General features: G+C 44.3%; 1 protein-coding gene across 1 annotated transcript; it reads right to left on the reverse strand.

Moving 5' to 3' along the window:
• Positions 1–1,148: 1,148 nt before the first annotated feature.
• On the reverse strand, positions 1,149–15,889 carry LOC121551849 (medium-chain acyl-CoA ligase ACSF2, mitochondrial). The gene is made up of 16 exons (XM_041864547.2): positions 15,712–15,889; positions 12,531–12,729; positions 11,860–11,988; positions 11,709–11,762; positions 8,634–8,752; positions 7,785–7,947; positions 7,400–7,495; positions 6,728–6,876; positions 5,431–5,522; positions 3,708–3,784; positions 3,512–3,619; positions 3,166–3,317; positions 2,513–2,654; positions 1,848–1,958; positions 1,529–1,597; positions 1,149–1,422 (listed from the first exon to the last, which is right to left on the reverse strand). The coding sequence occupies exons 1-16, from the start codon at positions 15,873–15,875 to the stop codon at positions 1,372–1,374; spliced, it is 1,875 nt and encodes a 624-aa protein (XP_041720481.2). The 5' UTR covers positions 15,876–15,889; the 3' UTR covers positions 1,149–1,371.
• Positions 15,890–27,129: the final 11,240 nt, after the last annotated feature.

The raw sequence follows: 27,129 nt of genomic DNA on the forward strand, positions 1-27,129 counted from the left end.
TCTTTAAGGTTTGAGTTAATATAATCTATGTTTTCATTAAGTTCTATGTAAAATGGCAGACTGTGTCTTTAAGGTTTGAGTTAATACAATCTATGTTTTCATTAAGGCCTATGTAAATAGCAGACTGTGTGTCTTCCTTAAGGTTTAAATTAATATAATCTGTTTTCATTAAGGCCTATGTAAAATGGCAGACTGTGTCTTCCTTAAGGTTTAAGTTAATATAATCTGTTTTCATTAAGTTCTATGTAAAATGGCAGACTGTGTGTCTTCCTTAAGGATGACAATATAATTCCCACGGGGGGCCAGTATGAAAAATGTATGCACTCACTAACTGTAAATCGCTCTGGATAAGAGTGTCTACTAAATGACTAAAATGTAAATGTAAATATAATCTGTTTTCATGAAGGCCTAAGTAAAATGGCAGACTGTGTTTTTAAGGTTTGAGTTCATATAATCTATGTTTTCATGAAGGCCTATGTAAAATGGCCGACTATGTTTCTTCTATAGAACCACTTTGTGTAATGTTTTCTGCTTATTGCTTTTAGTCCAGCCCTTCCCCAACACACATGATTCAAAATAATCAATTGATGACTATACTTTTCAGTCTCAGCCATGTTTAGCTGAATCAGGTTAAAGAGGCTAGCCTGGATCTTAAAAACTGCCTGTATTTTTCAACGTTCTGTTTTGAACTAAGACATGGATAATAAACCATCTGTGATGTTGTTCTGACGGAGAAAGCCACGGAATCCTGACATTCACTGCTTGACCTAGGCTTAATCTGAGTCCGGGAAACTGGCCCTAAAACTATCCCACCTCTTCCAGCTTCTAGAACTATCATTTGGAGATCTTTCTCACTCCCATCGTCTATGATGTCACCCACCTTTACCACATCATGAGCTCTATATAGACCTGTTGCTATGTCCCCATGTATACAGGTTTGTAACTAAGCATTGTAACTTTGCCTAACAACACATTTGTACATAGCAACGTTTAGTTTTATTTATTTCAGATTTCTTTATGGCATGTGTTTAAATTAATATTTTTTTTTTTTACTATTGTACATCAGTCCAAGATCATATATCATGATGATGTTCAATTGGTTGTCCAATCTGGTCGATTAAATAAAATGAAATAAAGATATTGAAAAATAAGTACTGAAATAGTTTATTTGTGTTGCACATCACTCATGAACCGTAACATAAAAGAGCTTAGATGTTATTTTTTGGTCTTAGTTTTATTGAAATACAAAATCTATTGCTGTAACAGACACAGACCCTTTGCAACCAATCTCTCTCCAGTTGGACACCAACACAGTCTATCTAGGTCCCTCTGTCCATCACAGGCCACAGTCTGTCTAGGTCCCTCTGTCCATCACAGGCCCATCTTCTTCTCCATCTCCTCCCTCAGTTTGATCTTCTGGATCTAGGAAAGGAAAAGCACAGAGGTGATCACCACAGTAGTCTGTGCTGGTGTTAATATCAATAACCTGGATAACCTGATTTTTTATGCTGTCATAAAGCCATCCTACCTTTCCAGAGGCAGTCAGTGGATAGCTGTCCACAAACACAACATAGTGTGGGATCTTGAAGTGAGAAATCTGGAAAAAGTATAAACAGTTACTCTTCTCGTTCACATAAGACATATTGCCGATGCTTGGCAATGATGGACTGACCTAAAGACTAGTTAAAATGACTTAAACTCAGTGGGATAACCATCTAGTTAAAACAACTTCAACTCAGTGGGATAACCATCTAGTTAAAACAACTTCAACTCAGTGGGATAACCATCTTCTGGCTTGCAGGAGATCCGTGTTCAATCCCCAGGTGATCTGTTTCTTTCTATGTCACCTGTCCCTTGCAGAAGTCTCTGATCTCCTCTCTGCTACAGTCCTGCCCCTCCTTCAGTCTGATACAGGCACACACCTGTTCCCCCATCCTCTCATCTCTCACACCTATCACCTGGGCAGAAAGAGAGGTGGACGGGACAGGGAGAGAAAATAAACACTTGGATATAATAATAATAATAATAATAATGTGCCATTTAGCAGACGCTTTTATCCAAAGCGACATACAGTCATGCGTGCATACATTTATTTTTTTGTGTATGGGTGGTCCCGGGGATCGAACCCACTACCTTGGCGTTACAAGCGCCGTGCTCTACCAGCTGAGCTACAGAGGACCACATATGCCATTTAGCAGACGCTTTTATCCAAAGCGACTTACAGTCATGCGTGCATACAGTTTTGTTTTTTTGTGTATGGATTTGGATATACTACAATCAGAAAACTGTTCCAATCATACCTACTGTTGGCTATCATATGGTGATAGGAGTATTGAGAAATGAAGACAGGAAATGAAAGGTTCTGGCAATATGGGTTTGGTACTAACATTTCCTAGATAGATTTGTGTAACTTGGTTGTATGGTGTTACTGTGGTGTTGTCCTATTCTCTGCTGCCCTCTAGTGGTGCTGAGTCCTGGGCCTCATGTACTTTGAGATGGGTGTGGTTCTCACCTGGGCCTCCTGTACTTTGGGATGGGTGTGAAGGAACTGCTCTATCTCAGCAGGGTAGATGTTCTCTCCTCCACGTATGATCATGTCCTTTATACGTCCCACTATACGGCAGTACCCAAACCTGTCCAGACTGGCTATATCACTGTGGAGAGACATTCACAGTTGACGTTCGGTCTCACTTTTTATCTTGTGGCCATCTCTGTCCGGGGTCTGGGTCTCTGTCTGGGGTTCCCTGTCAGGTGTCTCTGTCCGGGGTCTCTGTCTGGGGTTCCCTGTCAGGTGTCTCTGTCTGGGTCTCTGTCTGGGGTTCCCTGTCAGGTGTCTCTGTCTGGGTCTCTGTCTGGGGTTCCCTGTCAGGTGTCTCTGTCTGGGTCTCTGTCTGGGGTTCCCTGTCAGGTGTCTCTGTCTGGGTCTCTGTCTGGGGTTCCCTGTCAGGTGTCTCTGTCTGTCTCTCTGTCAGTTCTCTGTCTGGGGGTTCCCTGTCAAGTGTCTCTGTCTGGGTCTCTGTCTGGGGTTCCCTGTCAGGTGTCTCTGTCTGGGTCTCTGTCTGGGGTTCCCTGTCAGGTGTCTCTGTCTGGGTCTCTGTCTGGGGTTCCCTGTCAGGTGTCTCTGTCTGGGTCTCTCTCTAGGTCCCTGAATCTCTCATCTCTTACCCGGTCCTGTACCAGCGGTCCTTGGTGATCGCCTCCCTGGTCTTGTCTGGGTCGTCCCAGTACTCCAGCATGACAGAGTAAGCTCTGATCAGCAGCTCTCCTGTCTCCCCCAGAGGAACCAGCTCTCCAGAGGACACATCCACCACCTTCGCCTGGCCAGGAGAAGACACAGGTAGGGTTTCATTTATGTTTGAAATAATAATAAATATAAACGTTATTCATATGTTGATAAATTAGGTCCCTGACATTAGACACATTACTCTCTCTCTCTCTGTCTCTCTCTCTCTCCCTTGTTCTCACACACACACATTAGGTACATGTCTGGTGTCAGTTAAAGGGTTGATACCTCAGTGTGGTTCAGGATACATCCTACTGTCTCTGTCTTCAGTTCCTCGTTGTCTCGCGGGAAACCAAGGAACGCCGCAGGGCTGTTCTCTGTGGTCCCATAGCCTATCTGATGTTAACAAGGGAACAGTGTTACCCCATACAGATTATAAAGTATATTGTACACACACACAGAGAAAGAGATGGGAAGAACTTACTATCATATCCTTGACATTCATATCAGTTTTTAGCTTCCTCATGACTTCAGGAGGACAAAGAGACCCACCCGTAAACCCTGGAACAGAAATCACCATCATCCTTCCTGGGAACAAATACTATTTCTTTACTACTATACTAATACTTTATACTACTATTAAAGGGGCAATCTGCAGTTGAAAAATAACATAATGGACACCCCGCCACTGTTTTGGTAAAAAGCTGAGGGATGGGGGCGGAGACATGTAAACACTCTCAAATTCATAGAAAGAGCTCTGGATGCAAGGATGACAATCCATTATATCAAAATGATTGTTTTAACAGGGCTTTTGCAACCCTTTGATTTGGCTGTGCAAGTAAAAAAACTAAAACGGTTGCATCAGTGCCAGCTGCAAATTCTAGCTGGTCAGCTCACTCAAAATGTCTTATTCTTTGGGGCATCTAAAACCATGATTTGGTCAAGCAGTACACCTAAAGTAAAGTGCATTGATTCCTGCCATGAAAATGCCCGCCAATGACAGTGCCTGTTTTGCCAGGAACAACTGCTGTGATGAGCCAGCCACTCTCTCTCCTTCCAACTGTGCGCTCTATTTAGAGGGAGAGAAAAATTGCGGGAAAAACACAGTTTTTAAAACATGCTGTTGTTAGTTGAAGACGGGAAGGGTCTCAGCTTTCTGGGGGTATGAAAACTATTTCTAAATTCTCAATATTGAGCGATAGGCACTGTTTAAAAAAACAACGTTTCTGATATGTCTTTGAGATGCAGAGCGCGCGAGGTGCACGTTGGCGCTGAGTCCTAGTAGACTACCACTGGAATGTTTTAGGGCATTCAATTTACTGCGATTAATCAATTACGCGGCTAACCATCAGCAATATTTACAGTTAGCGATCTAGCTAATGTGTTTTGAGTTTTCATTTTGTCAGGTGGTGAATTAGCCCCAAATGAATTAGCCTATTGGCTAGTGCACACAAACATGTAGGACAATGGATCTCTATTGAGCAAAACAAATAGGAACATTCCAGAGCCCTATTTTGACAGTAGAAAACTATATATCAACAATAAGCTAATTGACCCTTCGTTAAGCCTCGCCCAAGAATTGACCCTTCGTTAAGCCTCGCCCAAGGGGGACGAGTCTTGTTATCCCAAATTTCATGACAATCACTGGTTTAGGTTGCAGATCAAAATTACTTGAATCATGCATTTCTGCTTGGACATGTTTGATGAAAAAAATATGTTTCTTTAATCATACCAACACCGTAAAGCACTGAATGACTTTATAAGATGATTATAAAATTGTTCTATTGCGTGACAAAATGTTGGTGCAACCAAATCATGGACTGGTGCCACCAACTGAAAATGTTAGTCTGGAGCCCCTCAAAAGGCTATACATTATAGCCTCAAAACATGGTTAAAACAGGCCTCCAGACTAACATTTTCCCCTGGTGCCACTAACTTTTTCAGTGTTTACATGTACATTGTTTACAAACATTGTAGTAAAACAAGCTTGTATTTGGGTTCTGATGGGGTACAACAGTTGAACTAAGCTCAAGAGGCATTTATAAGTTATATTCTTCAAGAATCAATGGCTTCATATCATTAATTTATAAGTCCAAAAATGGATGTAGCAACTGCTTTAAGCTTTAACTTTACCAGAGCAATGAAGTTCATTTCCAGCCAGCCAACTAACAACATTCTACACAAACATAAACTTTCAAATCTCTCACCAGATTCAACTGATGACAGGTCGTACTTGTGAAGGTCAGGCTGTCCAAGCATGTCAATGTACATGGTAGGAGTGCCGTAGAGGAAATTGCACCTGAAACAGAGAACATAGAATGAGGTATTTAGTGTACTATAGAGGTTCATTCTCAATGTGCTCAGTGGCAGCTATTTCAATTCTTCTTATTACAACAGACTGACATGAAGTATCTCTATTGTAAGTCTCCAGGATGTGTACGTCACCTAAGGAAGGGGTTCATAAACTGTTTCACTCTTGCCCCCCTTCCAGCATTGATGACTATGTCATCAGTGTGTGATGACATAGTGCACACAACATTTACTTTGTCATGTTCCAAATCTAAATCTATAGTTCAATGCCTTTCCATCGCATTTTCAACTCTACCGATAGTGGGAGGCACACCACTGGTGGGAAAATACGCATAATTTCTTTATGCAGATTTGTGAATATTTGCATGAAAATCTACGGCCAATTGGATGGAAACGAATGACTGTCATGATAAGAGGATAACTGATGATGCATTACCCAATTTAGAAATGTCACCTTGTGCATTCTATTATTACAACTTTCAGGAGTAAGTTGAAAGCTGCTGACCACTCGCGCCCCCCACAGTTTGGGAACCACTGACCTAAGGGTTGGGCCTTAGGGTATAAGACCTACCTTTCATTCTAAATAGCCTCTAGGCTGGTCTCAGGGTATAAGACCTACCTTTCATTCTAAATAGCCTCAAGGCTGGTCTCAGGGTATAAGACCTACCTTTCATTCTAAATAGCCTCGAGGCTGGTCTCAGGGTATAAGACCTACCTTTCATTCTAAATAGCCTCTAGGCTGGTCTCAGGGTATAAGACCTACCTTTCATTCTAAATAGCCTCTAGGCTGGTCTCAGGGTATAAGACCTACCTTTCATTCTAAATAGCCTCTAGGCTGGTCTCAGGGTATAAGACCTACCTTTCATTCTAAATAGCCTCTAGGCTGGTCTCAGGGTATAAGACCTACCTTTCATTCTAATAGCTTCTAGGCTGGTCTCAGGGTATAAGACCTACCTTTCATTCTAAATAGCCTCTAGGCTGGTCTCAGGGTATAAGACCTACCTTTCATTCTAAATAGCCTCTAGGCTGGTCTCAGGGTATAAGACCTACCTTTCATTCTAAATAGCCTCTAGGCTGGTCTCAGGGTATAAGACCTACCTTTCATTCTAAATAGCCTCTAGGCTGGTCTCAGGGTATAAGACCTACTTTTCATTCTGAATAGCCTCTAGGCTGGTCTCAGGGTATAAGACCTACCTTTCATTCTGAATGGCCTCCAGGTTGGCACGGCTGTCGTACCCAGCAGAGGGGAAGATCAGGGTGATGCCATGCAGTGCCATACACATCCCTCCTATCACTGAGCCTATGCAGTGGTACAGAGGTACAGGAACACATGCTCTTATAGGCTGGGGGGGGAGCAGACAGAGCAGAAGTTAAACAAGGAACAGAGAGAAAGAGTGAGAGTGAGAGAGAGAGAGAGAAAAAGAGAGAGAGAGAGAGAGAGAGAGAGAGAGAGAGAGAGAGAGAGAGAGAGAGAGAGAGAGAGAGAGAGAGAGAGAGAGAGAGAGAGAGAGAGAGAGAGAGAGAGAGAGAAAGACAGAGACACAGAGAGAGAGATAAAGACAGAGAGAGAGAGAGAGAGAGACACACACAGAGAGAGAGAGAGAGAGAGACAGAGAGAGAGAGAGAGAGAGAAGCCAGAGAGAGAGAGACAGAGAGACAGAGACAGAGAGAGCCAGAGAGAGAGAGATAGAGACAGAGAGAGCCAGAGAGAGAAAGATAGAGACAGAGAGAGACAGAGAGAGAAAGACAGAGACAGAGAGAGCCAGAGAGAGAGAGATAGAGACAGAGAGAGCCAGAGAGAGAAAGATAGAGACAGAGAGAGACAGAGAGAGCCAGAGAGAATAATATTATTATGTCTCCACTGACCCTCCAGTTATATCCCAGACGTAGACCCACAAAATAGGCGTTGTTGACGATGTTGTGGTGGGAAAGGGTGGCACCTTTAGGACTTCCTGTTGTTCCCTAGGGACAAACATACAGACATCAGTGAGACCAGGAAGAAACAATGAATACCCGTTGATGGTTTCTGTGTGTAGGTATTTAGGGTAATTCCAGTCTGTGGTCTGTGTCTATGTAGATGGTTGAAACAATGTTTGCAGTATTACTGCTCCAGGGGCGTTGCACTGCAACCAACCTCTTGGTGTGTGTGTGCGTGTGTCTCTCTGAGTTTTGGGTTCAAAGACAAAAGACACATTTCCATTCTCTGCAAATAAATTGACAATATTCTTCTTCTTTTCAACAGGATACCTACGGACGTGAACTGTATGTTGATGGGATCGTCGAAGGACAGTTTGGTCTGCAGGTCCTGCAGCTCCTGGTGGTGCTGTCTGCTTCCAGCCTGCATCACGTCCTCTACATGTACAGTCCCTGTCTGTCTGCTGTCTGACACTATCACCATACACAGGTCTGGTAGCCTGGCAGGAGGAACACATTAGGCTAACATTACAGGAACACAATGACAGTTACATTACAGTAATATTACAGGAACAACCTTCATTAGGGCCTCTACTGTCCCTGTCTGTCTGCTGTCTGTCATCATCACCATACACAGGCAATGAGGTTGGTTCCATTTACAGTTACAGGTACATAGACATCCACCAGTGGTAACATTTCTTATTCAGAGTCAATTCAGTATAATTCCAGTGTATCCCTTTTACTGTGTTTTACATGAGCCAATAATTCTATTACACCATTTGTGATATACAGTATCACATGACTTATTTTTATGTCCCTGCATCAGTAAAAGCAGGAAGTGCATCCCCTATGCCTCTACTGCCATTCATTCCAATTAGACTGGCTTGGATTTATCCCTGACCAAAATGGCTGCCATTATCATACCATTCTGGAACTTTGAGGGTTCATGACATACCCCTTCCAGTAATTTAATAGGATCTCTACTATGGCTATAAGTATGTTAGCCACAGACCACATATACGTTCAGGGTTCTGTATCTATGATTATTAGTATCCTGCTAGTTACTTGTTTACTTCATGGTGCAGTAATACAATATGTCTGTTGATTCACTCATGGTGCAGTAGTACAACATTAACATACCGGTCTGTTGATTCACTCATGGTGCAATAGTACAATATTAACAGACCTGGAGCTCCTAAAGACCCCTGACTCTGCTGTGTCCATCTCTGGGCAGATCTGTCTCAGCATGTCACAGAACCTCTGGGTCTTAAACTGGGTGGGACACACCACGGCTTTACACTGCACCTACAGAGACAGACAGAACAGAACCTCTGGGTCTTAAACTGGGTGGGACACACCACGGCTTTACACTGCACCTACAGAGACAGACAGAACAGAACCTCTGGGTCTTAAACTGGGTGGGACACACCACGGCTTTACACTGCACCTACAGAGACAGACAGAACAGAACCTCTGGGTCTTAAACTGGGTGAGACACACCACGGCTTTACACTGCACCTACAGAGACAGACAGAACAGAACCTCTTGGTCTTAAACTGGGAAGGACACAGACAGCACCAGGGTCGGGATCTGTTCAGTTATTCATTCGGTCAATCCAGGAAGTGTATTGAAATTCAAATCTGAAAATGTAAAACAACACGGTACTGGATAAGAACAAACTGGAAACCACATATCCTGAGGCTGCATTTATTGTAGCCGGGGATTTTAACAAAGCAAATTTGAGTACTAGGCTGCCGAAGTTCTATCAACATATCGACTGCTGTACTCGTGCTGCCAAAATCCTTGACCATTGCTATTCAAACTTCCGGGATGGTTATAAGGCCCTCCCCCGCCCTCCTTTCAGGCAAATCTGACCACAACTCAATTTTGCTCCTCCCTTCCTATAGGCAGAACTCAAACAGGAAATACCCGTGCTAAAGACTATTCAACGCTGGTCTGACCAATCGGAATCCATACTTCAAGATTGTTCTGATCACGCGGACTGGGATATGTTCTGGGTAGCTTCCGAAAATAATTTAGACGAATACACTGAAACGGTGACTGAGTTTATCAGGAAGTGTATAGGTGATGTTGTGCCCACTGTGACTATTAAAACCTACACTAACCAGAAACTGTGGATAGATTGAAGCATTCGCGCCAATCTGAAAGCGCGAACCACCGCATTCAACCATGGCAAGGTGACTGGGAATATGGCAGAATACAAACAGTGTAGCTACTCACTCCGCAAGGCAATTAAACTGGCAAAACATCAGTATAGAGACAAAGTGGAGTCGCAATTCAACGGCTCAGACACGAGACGTATGTGGCAGGGTCTACAGACAATCACGGACTACAAAAAGAAAACCAGCCACGTCGCCGACACCGACGTCTCGCTTCCAGACAAGCTAAACACCTTCTTCGCCCGCTTTGAGGATAACACAGTGCCACTGACGAGGCCCACTACCAAGGACTGTGGCCTCTCCTTCTCCGTGGCCGACGTGAGTAAGACATTTAAGCATGTTAACCCCCGCAAGGCTGCCGGCCCAGACGGCATCCATAGCTGCGTCCTCATAGCATGCGCAGACCAGCTGGCTGGTGTGTTTATGGACATATTCACTCTCTCCCTTTCTCAGTCTGCTGTTCCCACATGCTTCAAGATGGCCACCATTGTTCCTGTACCCAAGAAAGCAAAGGTAACTGAACTAAATCACTTTCGCCCTGTAGCGCTCACCTCTGTCATAATGAAGTGCTTTGAGAGACTAGTCAAGGATCATATCACCTCTACCTTACCTGTCACCCCAGACCCACTTCAATTTGCTTACCGCCCCAATAGATCCACAGACGATGCAATCGCCATCACACTGCACACTGCCCTATCCCATCTGGACAAAAGGAATACCCATGTAAGAATGCTGTTCATTGACTATAGCTCAGCATTCAACACCATAGTACCCTCCAAGCTCATCATTAAGCTCGGGGCCCTGGGTCTGAACCCCGCCCTGTGCAACTGGGTCCTGGACTTCCTGACGGGCCGCCCCCAGGTGGTGAAGGTAGGAAACAACATCTCCACTTCGCTGATCCTCAACACTGGGGCCCCACAAGGGTGCGTGTTCAGCCCCCTCCTGTACTCCCTGTTCACACATGACTGCGTGGCCAAGCATGCCTCCAACTCAATCATCAAGTTTGCAGACGACACAACAGTAGTAGGCTTGATTCCCAAACAATGACGAGACCGCCTACAGGGAGGAGGTGAGGGCTCTGGGAGTGTGGTGCCAGGAAAATAACCTCTCACTCAACGTCAACAAAACAAAGGAGATGATCGTGGACTTCAGGAAACAGTAGAGGGTGCACCCCCCTATCCACATCGACGGGATCGCAGTGGAGAAGGTGGAAACCTTAAAGTTCCTTGGCGTACACATCACCGACAAACTGAAATGGTCCACCCACGCAGACAGTGTTGTGAAGAAGGCACAACAGAGCCTCTTCAACCTCAGGAGGCTGAAGAAATTTGGCTTGGCACCTAAAACCCTCACAAACTTTTACAGATGCACAGTTGAGAGCATCCTGTCGGGCTGTATCACCACCTGGTATGGCAACTGCACCGCCCACAACCGCAGGGTTCTCCAGAGGGTGGTGTGGTCTGCCGAACGCATTATCGTGGGCAAACTACCCGCCCTCCAAGACACATACAGCACCCGATGTCACAGGAAGGCCAAAAAGATCATAAAGGACATCAACCACCTGAGCCACTGCCTGTTCACCCCACTATCATCTAGAAGGCGAGGTCAGTACAGGTGCATCAAAGCTGGGACCGAGAGAATGAAAAACAGCTTCTATCTCAAGGCCATCAGAATGTTAAATAGCCATCACTAGCACATTAGAGGCTGCTGCTGCCTATTGAAATCACTGGCCACTTTAAGAAATGGAACACTAGTCACTTTAATAATGTTTACAGTCACTTTAATAATGTTTAGATATCTTGCACTACTCATCTCATATGTATATACTGCATTCTATTCTATAATATTCTACTGTATCTTAGTCCATGCCGCTCGGTCATTGCTTGTCCATTTATGTATATTTTCTTAAATTCCATTCCTTACTAGTTTTGTGTGTATTGGGTATATGTTGTGAAATTGTTAGATATTACTTGTTAGATATTACTGCACTGTCGGAGCTAGAAGCACAAGCATTTCGCTACACCCGCAATAACATCTGCTAAACACGTGTATGTGACAAATACAATTTGATTTGAACATACCTTCCTCAGGGTGTACTCCAGCTCCTTCAGCTGATAGGCTGGGTTTATTGACACCTGTAGAGAGAATAACAATGCTTTAATATTAGGAACAATAGATCCTAACAGATAATACATATTCATTTTAGAATCTAATTTAATAGATCATCTTCACCAGTATGATGCCAGCCTTGGCTGTGGCGAACTGAAACAGGATCCAGTGGTATGTGTTGGGCCCCCAGACTCCTAGTCTGTCCCCTCTCTTCAGACCCAGGGCCAGGAGACCTGCAGCGGCCTGGTCAACCTGGGGGAGGAGGGAGACCATGACCCAGGTAGTAATATATAGGATGATATCCCTATATGCAAAGGCATTCTGTAGTTTGTGTTTATGAGTATGTGTATAAATGTAATGTAATACATTGTTACAAAGCTGTTTATGTTTGCGTTGTTTCATCATGGATGACCTAGTTAGCAGGCCTCAGGGTGTTGCAGCAGCATGGATGACCTAGTTGGCAGGCCTCAGGACAGATTCACCCGGTTTCCTCCCTGTTACTGTACATCTGCTTAGATGTTTAACCAGTGGTAATCAATAGTTTCCCAACAATATACTGACTTAGACGTTTCACCAGTGATAATCAATAGTTTCCTAAAAATATACTGACACATAATACTTGCTACGTAATTCCACAATGTCAGGTTTTACTACTTGGTAAAACACCAAACAAATGCACTGACAGATAGGCCTACTGTGTGTGCTTTGAGTGGGAACAAGAGGTAATGGCCTAACAGTAATGGCCTCTAGATATGATGCAACAGATTAGAAGAGAGGGTGGATGAAAGACCTACGTCCTCCTGAAACTGGGAGAAGGTCTTACGGACTCCATCCTGCAGGAACACCAGGGCCTCTCTGTGGGGCCAGCGGTCAGCTGCAGCCTGCAGACTCTGACCAACCGTCTGGCCCAGCAGGGACACTGAGGACGCCCCATGGACGTAGCTGCAGCTCTGCCCCGGGACCAGGGGGGGACTGTCCACATGGAGCGACCTGCTGAGGGAGAGATATGACTTATTATAAGCCTTTATAAGACATTATGATGAAGACGTTATAAAGGCCCAGCAGGGTCACTGAGGAGGTCCCATGGACGTAGCTGAAGCTCTGCCCCGGGACCAGGGGGGGACTGTCCACATGGAGGAATCTGTTGAGGGACAGAGATAAACAATATACAGAGCAACTACAGTACATTTACGTCATTTAGCAGACGCTCTTATCCAGAGCGACTTACAGTTAGTGCATACATTATTATTATTTTATTTTTTTATACTGGCACCCCATGGGAATCAAACCCACAACCCTGGCGTTGCAAACGCCATGCTCTACCAACTGAGCTACCTCCCTACCGGCCATTCCCTCCCCTACCCTAGACGACACTGGGCCAATTGTGTGCCGCCCCATTGGTCTCCCGGTTGCGGCCGGCTACGACAATCAACACCAGGATCTCTAGTGGCACAGCTAGCACTGCGATGCAGTGCCTTAGACCACTGCGCCACTCGGGAGACATAGAATCAAACACCAAATCAATTAGAATCAGCTCAAGTATTTTACATATGTACAGTGAGGGAAATAAGTATTTGATCCCCTGCTGATTTTGTACGTTTGCCCACTGACAAAGACATGATCAGTCTATAATTTTAATGGTAGGTTTATTTGAACAGTGAGAGACAGAATAACAACAACAAAATCCAGAAAAACGCATGTCAAAAATGTTATAAATTGATTTGCATTTTAATGAGGGAAATAAGTATTTGACCCCTCTGCAAAACATGACTTAGTACTTGGTGGCAAAACCCTTGTTGGCAATTACAGAGGTCAGACATTTCTTGTAGTTGGCCACCAGGTTTGCACACATCTCAGGAGGGATTTTGTCCCACTCCTCTTTGCAGATCTTCTCCAAGTCAATAAGGTTTCGAGGCTGACATTTGGCAACTCGAACCTTCAGCTCCCTCCACAGATTTTCTATGGGATTAAGGTCTGGAGACTGGCTAGGCCACTCCAGGACCTTAATGTGCTTCTTCTTGAGCCACTCCTTTGTTGCCTTGGCTGTGTGTTTTGGGTCATTGTCATGCTGGAATACCCATCCACGACCCATTTTCAATGCCCTGGCTGAGGGAAGGAGGTTCTCACCCAAGATTTGACAGTACATGGCCCCGTCCATCATCCCTTTGATGCGGTGAAGTTGTCCTGTCCCCTTAGCAGAAAAACACCCCCAAAGCATAATGTTTCCACCTCCATGTTTGACGGTGGGGATGGTGTTCTTGGGGTCATAGGCAGCATTCCTCCTCCTCCAAACACGGCGAGTTGAGTTGATGCCAAAGAGCTCGATTTTGGTCTCATCTGACCACAACACTTTCACCCAGTTCTCCTCTGAATCATTCAGATGTTCATTGGCAAACTTCAGACGGGCCTGTATATGTGCTTTCTTGAGCAGGGGGACCTTGCAGGCACTGCAGGATTTCAGTCCTTCACGGCGTAGTGTGTTACCAATTGTTTTCTTGGTGACTATGGTCCCAGCTGCCTTGAGATCAATGACAAGATCCTCCCTTGTAGTTCTGGGCTGATTCCTCACCGTTCTCATGATCATTGCAACTCCACGAGGTGAGAACTTGCATGGAGCCCCAGGCCGAGGGACATTGACAGTTCTTTTGTGTTTCTTCCATTTGCGAATAATCGCACCAACTGTTGTCACCTTCTCACCAAGCTGCTTGGCGATGGTCTTGTAGCCCATTCCAGCCTTGTACAATCTTGTCCCTGACATCCTTGGAGAGCTCTTTGGTCTTGGCCATGGTGGAGAGTTTGGAATCTGATTGATTGATTGCTTCTGTGGACAGGTGTCTTTTATACAGGTAACAAGATGAGATTAGAGCACTCCCTTTAAGAGTGTGCTCCTAATCTTAGCTCGTTACCCGTATAAAAGACACCTGGGAGCCATAAATCTTTCTGATTGAGAGGGGGTCAAATACTTATTTCCCTCATTAAAATGCAAATCAATTTATAACATTTTTGACATGCGTTTTTCTGGATTTTTTTGTTGTTATTCTGTCTCTCACTGTTCAAATAAACATTCCATTAAAATTATAGACTGATCATTTCTTTGTCAGTGGGCAAACGTACAAAATCAGCAAGGGATCAAATACTTTTTTCAGAGAGAGATACACAGAGGGATGGGTTGGTACAGAGAGAGGGAGTAGAAACAGAGGGATGGATTGGTACAGAGAGAGGGAGTAGAAACAGAGGGATGGGTTTGGTTTACAGACAGTAGAGTTGACTGTGACGGTGTTCTTTATCAATGACAGCGGTCTCTTTTGAAACACAGGAAGGTTCTGATTGAAATCCCCCTTCATCTTAGACCCAACCTATTGTAGTGTTCTCTGACTGTGGTTTCATAGTGGACTCCTCTTCACTGTTCTCTTGGGAGCCGTTGGGAAACGGCACAAATATGTTTCCCCTCACTCACTCCCTATTCTCCTATCAGGTCACAGGTCACGGGACGTCTTTCAGAGGGGAAACCAGAGATAATGGTTATGTGAAAAACAACCACGCTGAGCCCCGTTCCTTACAGCCAAGACAAAGCAGAAACTGAGTTGGACAATCCAAGTAAAAACATATTTTAAAAACATGTTTCTGAAAAGGAAATCTCACAAGCATTGTTTCTATAGTATGCAGTGACTTGAGCAGGGCTCAGCAGGCATTGAAAGACATTACCCTCAGTCTGAATACTAGTCAAGTCACATACAGGCCATCAAGACCATACTCTACAGTTGACAGATCATAGCGATCATTGCAACTATAATTGACTAAATTGAAATGGAATTGACCTCAACTAGTGGTGTGCTCCATAGGTCTGAATGACTAAATGTAATCTACAATCTATGTCAAAGGTCAGAGGTAGTCTTTAGAAACTTGCAAAGGTAGGACAGAGAAATAATCGAACTAGTCTGTTTATGTATGACAATGACAAGAGAGTAAACCTACCGACAGCACCAGAGCCTGGTTGGGTTCCCAGGTGTCCATGTCTTCTGTAGAGAGGAGACCACCTGTAGAGGTTGTAACAAAGCCCTTCTAGAGAACACACTGAGCTGTCCGAGGTGAGGAGCCCTGGACCTCAGTAGCGAGGAGCTGATCCGCACCGCTGACATGGTCTCAGTCAGCTCTGAAAATATTTATTATGTTCTGAATCAATTTAGACCCTTGTTAAAAATGTTGGCTTAAAATCTTCCTAGAAGTCAGAAAAACATGAGAAGGGACATGTAAAAAATGCAGATTTTTGGCACTTTAGAAAGTCTTTATTCATATTATAAATCAGATTTGTTGAATTTTTCCATGTTGTCTCTATTAAAAGAGGCACTTTTTTTTTAAATAACAGTTGTTTTTTTTATTCAATATTGGTGCACAATTTCTATGTAAAATATCAAAGGAAAGGCACTATTAGTGAAATGACCCATCAATAATTTTTGATTTCTTACCATTATAAATCGATGGCAATTGAAGTGCATTGGATTTTATGCTAACATTGTTGCAGTACAAAAGTATGAATAGTATCAAACAGGAACATGAAGGTCTGTCTGCATATTCTAAAGTTGGATAACTTTTGATAACGTAAGTGCTTTCAGCAAGCACATTAATAAGAAGTCGGATTTCTAAAGTTGTTCTAAAGTTGTTCTGTTCTTCACATCTATCGAACATCATTTTGCGGCTCAATCGCATACTCAGTGTAACACATTTACTTCAGAATAACATGTAATTACAAGAGAGATTACTCGCACTTTTTCTTATTTTGGCTTGGTAGTGGGTAGGCTATAGCTAGGTCGTTACACAGAACTTCCATGCTGGTTTGAAAACTCTGTTAGACTGCAGAATAGACAACAAACAAATACTTTTCACTAGTCAAAATTAAGGTGTCACTGGGGAATACTCATCAGGTAATCATAATTGAGTGTTTGTTATTTTAGCCATCTGGCTGCAGGCCTGACCGTTGGCTCGACATCTTACTGTAACATTAAGAGTTAATATACAGTACTTGCACTGGTTTATATTATTATTCGATTAACGCTCTCAAATAGATTATGTTACATCAAATCTCTGTTAGGGTACATCATCATGTCCCATCACGAAGGATTAAAAAACCGAAACAAAGGATTGATCGTCTGACCGACCTGAATATAGGCCTCAATAAATCAATCACTCTTGGAAATCTAGATATTGGAATAATACCGGTCTGCACCCTATAATCTCTGCATGATAAACCATTGTAACTTTTCTGAACATATCCTTACAGTAAATGACAAAAGAATGTGCACTAACTTCAGAAATATTTTCTCCGATCTTTTCAGGTATAACATACGCCCAGTAAATTTCCCTACCAGAAAACAGTCGATATCGTAAAGTGTTGTGTATTGGCGCAACCCAATTCAGGAGGAAACTGAAGAACAGTTGGCTTGACAGTGTTTTGCGAGTGTCGGCTCACTTGCTTTCCTGGTACAACTTGTTGCGAAACACGCCATGCGCAATCTACTTGGGCATGTCCTGATTGCGCATGTCCAACAACGAAGCCCAGCTGTCATGGCGGCGGGTAAATTAAAATGTCTTTATTTTCTGGCTAGGGAGCAAGCTTTTTTCTTCTTTGTAATACGTTTTTGGAAGCTATTGTCCAAATCACTGTTATTAAGAGTTTGCTACAACTCTAACGTTGTAGTCTGATGCTATCTACCGAAATCGATTATGCAAAGTTATTTTACAAGCTTTTTTTAAAGTTAGCTAGCTCGATTCTTCTGTATGGAGCAGTGGCGGATCCTGAAAAAATTCTCAGGGGGGGCAATTTTTCTGATGATTTAGGTGACCTACACACATTTTAAAAAAGATATGTCCAGCAACAACATGAAGACAGGGGCAGCATATAAGTCAATACCAGAAGCATTTATTGACTGATCTCAAAAGTGTTGGCTTACCAGGGTTGGTGGAGCCCTCAGTTTCATCTTTGCCTCGCAGTTAACTCAAACACTCCGCAAAACTTCACACACTGGATTAGGCGGCTGAGGATGTGGCGGTTCTTGCTAATGTCGTAGTAAATATATTTGTTATAGTGAATATGGAATATGATATGTTGAGTAAAATGTTGTGCTAAGATCTATTTAGGTCAGGAGCTGGTTATAAGTTATGTTCCTATCCAATAACAATGGACAAAAGGGTCCTATCTTGTCAGCCTTGTCAGTTTCAGTTCTCCAGTAAACTTGTGATTATCAACACTAACCTCATCGTTGCTGGCGGCGGACAGCTAGCCTGTATCCCTCATCCAGTTGAGTGGGAATGTTCACTCTCCCCAAAGCAGACAATCTCAAACAGCTATCCATGTGGGTCTTTGACAGCTCATGTTTCTTAATCTTTCCTGAAAGATGGTGCATGTCCGTTACACACCAGTCGCTGTCCAAGCGGTGCTGTCTGCCGTGCGCGCCTTCAGGGTGAAAGAGTAAGCAGGGGGTAGCAGAAGACTGCATTAGCTACATCGCAGCCTGCTAGCCAGGTTTTTCGTTCGTACCAATTTTTGGAAAATCCTCGGGTGTAGGACTTCCCCCTTTAGTAGAAACCTGTTGAATTATTAAATTTGGTCTGGGAGGTCCTAATTGTTTCGTTGCAATTTATCTTCATTTGTTCGCCGACAAAAAGGAACTTCTTTCAAAGACACAATCGAGTTGCACTGAAGCCTAGCCATTTTGACAGTAATAGTGAATTGATTGACGCTGCTACCCGCTCTTTTCTTAGTTACGTTCATGGTTATGTTACGTATGACGAAAAGCGCTGTAAGTGCAAGCCCTCAGAAACCCATAGAGATTGTATTGAAAGCTCTGATATTTGAAAAAAATAGATTTTACATGGGAGTCTATGACAGACTTCTGGGCGATTTTCAACCTGACTGAAATCGCCCCAAAAAGGGGGGCATTTGAAGCACGACTTTAGCCTGATTGGACATTTAGTGGCACTGTGGCAGATCAGACGTCTAGATTACAACACTGATAACTACTGTTGCCGTGATATAATTGATTAGAAAAAAAATCCCTTCCTTTTCCCGTTTGGCAGTGCGTCGCCCATATCGCCCTATTGAACACACCGCCCCTGGCCAAAACTGGACGAGAGATCCCCAGGGATGTGGCCTTGGTCCTGGGAAATGATGGCCCAGGATCAGCCTGGAGCATCTCAGCGAAGCCTCGGCAGCACTGTGAACCTCGCTCTCTCCTCTCACATAAGTGGACCGGCCAGTGTGGGGCTTGACGTTGGAATAATAACGTTTAAGGGGAAAAAGACTCTGGGCCTCTATTCTTCTTCCCAGAGTTTCAGTGGGAAGAATCGATGACTTCTTCTTTGACCTCAGGGAGGAGGGAGGGATATGTCTCTTCAGAGGGGTATCTGGTATTAAAATGCCCAATGGAGCAAACTGAACAGTCCTTGTGGGAATGTTTTAGTCTGATTGTACAGTGCCTTCGGAAAGTATTCAGACCCCTTGACTTTTTCCACATTTTGTTAGGCTACAGCCTTATTCTAAAATGGATTAAATAAAGAAATGTCCTCAGCAATCTACACACAATACCCCATAATGACAAAGCGAAAACAGGTTTTTAGAAAGGTTTGCTAATTTATTAAAAATTAAAAACAGAAATACCTTATTTACATAAGTATTCAGACCCTTTGCTATGAGACTCGAAATTGAGATCAGGTGCATCCTGTTTCCATTGATCATCCTTGAGATGTTTCTACAACTTGAGCTGAGTCCACCTGTGGTGAATTCAATTGATTAGACATGATTTGGAAAGGCACACACCTCTCTATAAAAGGTCCCACAGAGGTCGAAGAAATTGTCCGTAGAGCTCCGAGGCACAGATCTGGGGAAGGGTACCAAAAACAATTCTGCATTATTGAAGGTTCCCAAGAACACAGTGGCCTCCAAGACTCTTCCTAGAGCTGGCCGCCCGGCCAAACTGAGCAATCGGGGGAGAAGGGCCTAGGTCAGGGAGGTGACCAAGAACCCGATGGTCACTCTGACAGAGCTCTAGAGTTCCTCTGTTGAGATGGGAGAACATTCCAGAAGGACAACCATCTCTACAGCACACCACCAATCAGGCCTTTATGGTAGAGTGGCCAGGCGGATGCCACTCCTCAGTAAAAGGCACACGACAGCCCGCTTGGAGTTTGCCAAAAGGCACCTAAAGACTCTCAGACCATGAGAAACAAGATTCTCTGGTCTGATGAAACCAAGCTTGAACTCATTGGCCTGATTGCCAAGTGTCACGTCTGGAGGAAACCTAGCACCATCCCTATGGTGAAGCATGGTGGTGGCACCATCATGCTGTGGGGATGTTTTTCAGCGGCAGGGACTGGGAGACTAGTCAGGATTGAGGCAAAGATGAACGGAGCAAAGTACAGAGAGATCCTTGATGAAAACCTGCTCCGGAGCGCTCAGGACCTCAGACTGGGGCGTAGGTTCACCTTCCAATAGGACAACGACCCTAAGCACACAGCCAAGACAATGCAGGAGTGGCTTTGGGACAAGTCTCTGAATGTCCTTGAGTGGCTCAGCCAGAGCCCGGACTTGAACCCGATCGAACATCTCTGGAGAGACCTTAAAATAGCTGTGCAGCAACGCTCCCCATCCAACCTGACAGAGCTTGAGAGGATCTGCAGAGAGGAATGGGAGAAACTCCACAAATACAGGTGTGCCAAGCTTGTAGCGTCATACCCAAGAAGAATTGAGGCTGTAATCACTGCCAAAGGTGCATCAACAAAGTACTGAGTAAAGGGTCTGAATTCTTATGTAAATGTGATATTTAAGTTTTTATTTATAATAAAATAGCAAATATTTCTACAAACTTTGTAATTATGGGGTATTGTGTGTAGATTGATGAGGGAAAAAAACAATTTAATCAATTTTAGTATGAGGCTGTAACGTAACAAAATGTGGAGAAAGTCAAGGGTCTGAATACTTTCCGCATGCACTGTATATCACTTGCTTCTCAAAATTGTGTATGTGACATGTTGTGTGTATAATATACCTGATACTCTCTGAGTGGTCCCTTTATAATGACATCGTCATAACCCTGGGCTCTGATTGGCCCTGGCCTTTATTATGACATTATGATATCATCATAACACTTCTCTCTGATTGGTCCCTTCATAATGACATCATAACCCTGCTCTCTTATTAGTCTATCATAAGAACATTGTCATTACGAAAGGACCAATCAGAGAGCAGGGTTATGACAATGTCCTTATGATGGACTAATCAGAGAGTAGAGTTATGATGATGTAATAATGAGGGACCAATTTAACATTTTACACGTTGTCTTATACTCATTTCTGATTGGCTTGAAGGGCATTCTACAGCGTGCATTATTTTCCTAGAAAGCAAGGTATCAGCATGGTAGAATTCCATGGCTATAGTTCATTCTTACATGTTTTATGTTTGTGCTGCTTTTGAAAGCAAAAGTCGAATTGAAAACATTATTGGCATTGTTGAATTCGATTTTCATAATAGCAAGCTAGGACTGATGGTTTGGTTAGCTAAACTAGCAAGTCTGTTTGTTTGGTTACCAAGGAAACGACTGTAGCTATCTAGTAAACTTGCTAGCTACTTCAGTGGATGTTGAACACATTTCTACCTGAAAATTGACATATTTCTAGCGGCAAATGTGTTAAATTATAGCCATGGTATAAAAGCGATAATCAACTCGAGCTCTATGCTGCTCTCTGATTGGTCCCTTCGTAATGCCATCATCATCATCAGCCTGCTCTGATACACCTCCCATTTATTGGGTGCCTCTAGCCTTGTATATGACAACACCAGTTTCTGGTCCTATTAGGTTCTTCATCTCAAGATTTGTATTTCAACTGGTTTTCACTGTGGAGAAAGAAAGTGCTTATTGCCTTCTTGCTAAATAAAGATCCAGCCTGTCGAACTGAATTTAGGCTCCCAGCTAAAAAAGGGCTGTGCCCAAAGTAATGTGTCATGGGAAAAAATACATGAGAAAACAGTGACCATAATTCTGAAGGGACAGGCAGGGAATTATGGGAGAACAATGAAACATATTTTCAGTGTAATTTGGAGGAGGAGGAACAGGGAAGAATAATAATAAAGACATAGACTGACTTTATCACAACACCACATTATGGAGCAATCAACACACATACCATTCATGTTTGAGTCTCATATTTCTCCAATTAAGTTTTGAGATGAGATGATTTCAGTGTGCAGTTGGCAGTATGTGAAATTCCTTGGCTTGGTCCGAAGTAACGCCCTGGTGGGTACAGAGCACTGACATACCAGCCTGATGGTACCACGCTCTGATCCCAGGGAGACCACCGCAATACTGGGCTCACCCTGGTCAGGTCAGCCTCCTCTGCCTCCCTGGTCCTCCAGGCCAGGAGAGAAATCACAGGATCAAAGCCAGGCCGAGTCCCGGGGCAATGGGGGAGAGCAGGGGGAATGGTCACTCCCGGTCACACCAACCTCACCACTCTAATTCATACAATGGCATTTCCTGCAGATAAGGGGATAAGGCTGGTATGCCTGGTGCTTGTCTTCGATCTTCTGTAGGCTATTTGGAATATAAGATTATGCAATCTTGTTGGAATGTTTTATTACCATCGTAATGTGAGAGTGTTTGTTTGTTTGCTTTGTTAATCAGCGGTCTGTGCAGCTGGACCGGTTTGTGGTGAGCGGTTGGGACCGTTGTAGCCACTGCCATCTCTGGGCGATAGGCCCTACCACCCCCACCCTATGGTCCCTGAGTGGGCTGACCAAGCCTGTGCTGCAAGATTGTACTTGACCCAGCCAAGATTCCTAGAATGGCTTTTCACTTTGAGAGAAATCTGTTGGGAAATCAGTCAGAAAGACTTACTGTACCTCACAGACATGGATTGCTTTTTCCCCTTGAATTGCTCGAAGCCCAGCAGTGTCCCCAGCCATCGCTGTGTTTGAGGATAACGCTCTGTGCTTGCTCCAGACCTGTGTTCAAATACTATATGATATCTTTCAAATTCGTTGAGTGTTTGCTTTAGCTTGGCTGGAGTGCCAGGTGGGCGGGGTTTGCACTTTCGGGGACTTTTCTATTGGTCCAGTAAGCCAGGCAAGCTCAATCAAGCACAGATAAAGTATTTGAAATTATTCAAATTAATTGAACCCTGGTCTGCCTTGCACAACCCTTTTATCGGGATGAAATCCAAGTCCCACTTTGGGCTGCAGGATGACTTCCATCGTCCTGTTGAATGGCTGAGTCTGGCGACAGGGGAGCTCTCTCATCCTGCGTTCTCCCTCAATCTAATCAAGCAATGAGACCAATAAGGTGAATTAAGACGTGAGTTGAGATGGCTATCCTCTCACAGAGGTCTCTTTGTGCCTGGTATAGGAATAAGAGGCCCATGGTTAGCATGCATCACACACAGGAAAGGAACAGGGCCGGGGCAGCCTCCAGACCAGACTCAGGAGTCTACCCTTCCCTGCTAGCGATTTATAAGGAGTCGGATCACCTTGCTATAGCAGTTTTCAAAGCACTTTCTTCAGCCGTGCGAGCTAGGGCCCCATTTCCTCCTTTCTCTCTGGAGGGAAATGTAAGTGTGCTGGGGAGGAAATGTTGCAAAGACGGAGGGAAGTCACAGAGACGAAGAAAGCAATGTTATTTGCAGACCAGTGGGGCCAGCGCCTTAAAATAAACGACTCCAAAAATGTTTTACTGGAAACGGCTCGCCACTGATTAACACACCATGTTTTCAACAGGCTACAGAACAACTGCAATCATCAGTCTGGACAGAACTTTTGTTTGGGACAAGTATACTGTATTTATGGCCAGCTGCTCTGTTGGTCTATCTGCCCCCTGGGCCTTTCTTCCTGTTGGACATCCTGTTTCTGATGAATCGGCCTTTAAAGAGGAAGCTGGTGGTCACAAGGACACACCCCCTCAGCCCAACACAACCAAATACAGCATCCTCCCCATTCAGAAAGCACCAGCCAACACTGCTGACAGGAGCTCCCTCACCAGAATATTTTTTGTTTGCGTTCTTCCTTCCCCTGATCTTTGACTGCACAGACCAGGTCCACTTGTGACAGGCTGCCCACTGCCTATTGGCTCCCATTCAAACCACTTCCCTTCTTCAACGCCTTGAGATGTCTGTGATGTGAGGAGAGGAGAGGAAGGGGAACTGACTCAGTGGAGGCTGCTGAGGGGAGGACAGCTCATAATAATGGCTGGAATGGAGCAAATGGAATGGCATCAAACACATGGAAACTATATGTTTGATGTAGTTGATACCGTTCCACTAATTCTGCTCCAGTCATTACCACAAGCCCGTCCTCCCCAATTAGGGTGCCACCAACCTCCTGTGAACTGACTGTAGAGCTGACAGACAGAGCAGCACGGGGGGCCCCCTCAGCCTCGGCCTGGTTAGTTACATAACGCAGACTCCCTCTATCGAGTATGCGTTCACAGGAACTACATCACTCTCTCATAGCCTACACACACATCACACTCATGTACACATACTGCACGCTGTACGTACAGGTTGACATACAGAGACACAGACACCGTCTCAGGCTCATCAGAGTGCGCTCCTCCAGACGTCAGAGGATGAGTTTTGTTCTCTGTTCAGAGGAGAGGATGTGATCTCACCCAGTAAAAATCCAACCTATTTCGCTAGCCGCTCGTGACTTAATCCAAGCTCCCCCTTTGTGCTAGGCGCTCCCCCCTTCCTTCCCTCCCTCCAATCCTCCCCTCCTTCTCTTGCTCCCTCACTCCTGAGTGTATGGAAGGAACAGAGTAGGCCAATGTTCTCGCAGAGATGCTGGTTACGAGTGAGAGACACAAGCTGATGGACGTCAGAGAGAGAGATAGAGGGAGAGTTGTATATAGGAAGGGCTGAGAGAAGAGGGGATAGAGGCACTGACTCAGGTCTGTGTTCAAGACCAATGACTAGACCCGGAAGTGCTTACTGTCTCAACATTGTCTTCTCAAATGTTGGCATTGGGTTTTGAATAAGGGCTTTCAGTTTCACTGAGAATCTCTAAATGTACAATGTGGGAAACACCCCTCTTTTTCCTGTTCTGAATGTATAGTTTTTTCCATTGCTTTCTCTCTAGCTCGTCTGACGGAAAATTAACTGTTTATGCATGTCTGCATAGACTACGTCTGTGTGTCTGCCTATGTTTTCTATGTAAATATTTTATTATCTTCCCTCAGACTTCAACAGGACTCAAATTGAAAGGAATTACTTGGGCTGCAGTCGGGCCAACCCACATGCCTTTTGCTCTGTATGATTTTTATTCTGTGCCAGGTCAGCTTTTCCTTCCCCTTGACTCTCGCATTCACTGGCTTCTTCATAGGTTCACTTTGCTCTGAAGAAGAACCATAGGAGTGATGGGAGTCTCTTATGTAAAATGCCTTCTACCCTGCACATACATAACTCTACTGAGTGTGTTAACCCCATTACCACACACAAACCTTGAAGCTGTGCTTGTCATGTCCATTGCAATTATAAGAGCACTGACATGATATTAGTGGAACATATGAAATCTCCCAGTACCACCCTGCAGCTCTGAGATTGGTTCTCACCGCATTGGCTCCCAGTACCACTCTGCAGCTCTGAGAGAGGTTTTCACCGCATTGGCTCCCAGTACCACTCTGCAGCTCTGAGAGAGGTTTTCACCGCATTGGCTCCCAGTCCCACTCTGCAGCTCTGAGAGAGATTCTCACTGCATTGGCTCCCAGTACAACTCTGCAGCTCTGAGAGAGGTTCTCACCACTGACTGTTGACACACAGGCATTCCAGCCTGGAATGCTCGTCTCTGCTGCAAATAAACCAAAATAGACTTTGTGCCTCTTCATGTGCCATCGTGGGGCCCTGAGTTTTCCCTGATGGGTCAAACAGTCAGGAAAAACTCTGGGCCCTGGCTATGTGGGCACGCTATAATCAGGTTTGGCAGTTAACTGGCACGTCATTGCGGTATTTATTTACCTGATGGTCTCGCTTGCATTACTCGCTCGATCACACAACGTTCATACATTTACATTTTAGTCATTTAGCAGACGCTCTTATACAGAGTGACTTACAGTTAGTGAGTGCATACATTTTTCATAATATAATGATGTTGACCTTCAGGCCAATTTCAGGGATTAGTGAATATCTTTATTTTCCCCACTATCTTTCTCTCCCCCAAGTGTGTGTGTGTGTGTGTGTGTGTGTGTGTGTGAGTGTGTGTCTGTGCCTCTCTTTCTCTGACCCTGGTGTCATCCTGTGATCTGCTCTGATCTGGGGGCCTGTATGTCTCGGAGCCCCTGCTCTAATGGGTTCAGTGGGCTGGTATGCAGCAGGAATCTTTGGATCAAGGTGATTTCACGCTCCCCCACTTTTTCCCAGGGCTCGGCCCAGTCTCTGTTACCTCTGTGCGACTTGGAGTGTGTGATAGTGGCTGACACGTGTTATCATTAGACACATGCACACACAGCAGCATTGAGCAAAGGGAGGTTTATCTGTCTGACACCTCCATTTCCCCCAAGGTTTGGATTATGGCTGCCTGGTATGAGCATGGCAGCCATGGTCCCATATGGTCTCCAGCTGAGACTCCTGCCCTGCACACTATAACTGAGGTCGTCGACTTGTTCCCCCATAGGCCTATATTAATTGCATATCTGTCTGACCTGAAAGTGGAATGCAAACTGAATGCTTTCAGCCTGTCCCCTTTGAAGTAAAACTAATCTGACTAACCTTGACATTCCCATGGAGACAATTCGCCCTCTCTTTCTGCGCATTCAGTTCTCATAACAACTCAGCAGATGCTGCAGCAGTTTGTTTCTCTCAATGAAACTCCATATTTCATTCAGTTATTTTTGGTAATGATTGTGAAAGAGGAAATCTGTGTTATCATCCCAGCAAGATGTTGCTTTTTCAGCTCAATGATTTGTAGTTCCTCTTTCAACAACAGTATAGGTGATTGTTCTGTAAACATTGAGATAGTTGAACTAAGATAGTTGAACTAAAGAAAAGCTTGCGGTTTAGTTTGCTAGATTCCAAGCTCTTGATAATTAACCAATTAAGTGCCAATTAAGAATAGCCTAGTTATAATCTTATAATAACACGGTTATTTGAAATTCGTTAGCCGTAGTAGAAGCAGTAGCCTGGTTAAAGATGACAAACAAAGATGTAAGAGATACAGAAACCTCACAATGCTAGTGTGATCGATTAGGTTCATGTCTGACATTTCTATATTTTCGATTTCACTGCATCAGCGCATGTGTGAGGCCGGAGTTGGGGTGGGGAGAGGGACAAGTTAAACGAGTGAGGTGGCATTCATCCGGTTCCTGCTTCTAGCAACACAGCAAGAGATAGAGCAAAAGCTTGTTGTACAATCTATCACTA

Source organism: Coregonus clupeaformis, chromosome 35, assembly GCF_020615455.1.
Source record: "Coregonus clupeaformis isolate EN_2021a chromosome 35, ASM2061545v1, whole genome shotgun sequence".
Taxonomy (NCBI): domain Eukaryota; kingdom Metazoa; phylum Chordata; class Actinopteri; order Salmoniformes; family Salmonidae; genus Coregonus; species Coregonus clupeaformis.

Excerpts from the sequence above, each read along its gene's own strand:
- LOC121551849 (XM_041864547.2), bottom strand. The coding sequence starts at position 15,875 with ATGTCAGCGGTGCGGATCAGCTCCTCGCTACTGAGGTCCAGGGCTCCT. Across the intron at positions 11,989-12,530 it reads TCTCCCAGTTTCAGGAGGAC|GTTGACCAGGCCGCTGCAGG; the intron begins GTAGGTCTTTCA and ends CTCCTCCCCCAG. Across the intron at positions 1,959-2,512 it reads CCAAAGTACAGGAGGCCCAG|GTGATAGGTGTGAGAGATGA; the intron begins GTGAGAACCACA and ends CTTTCTGCCCAG.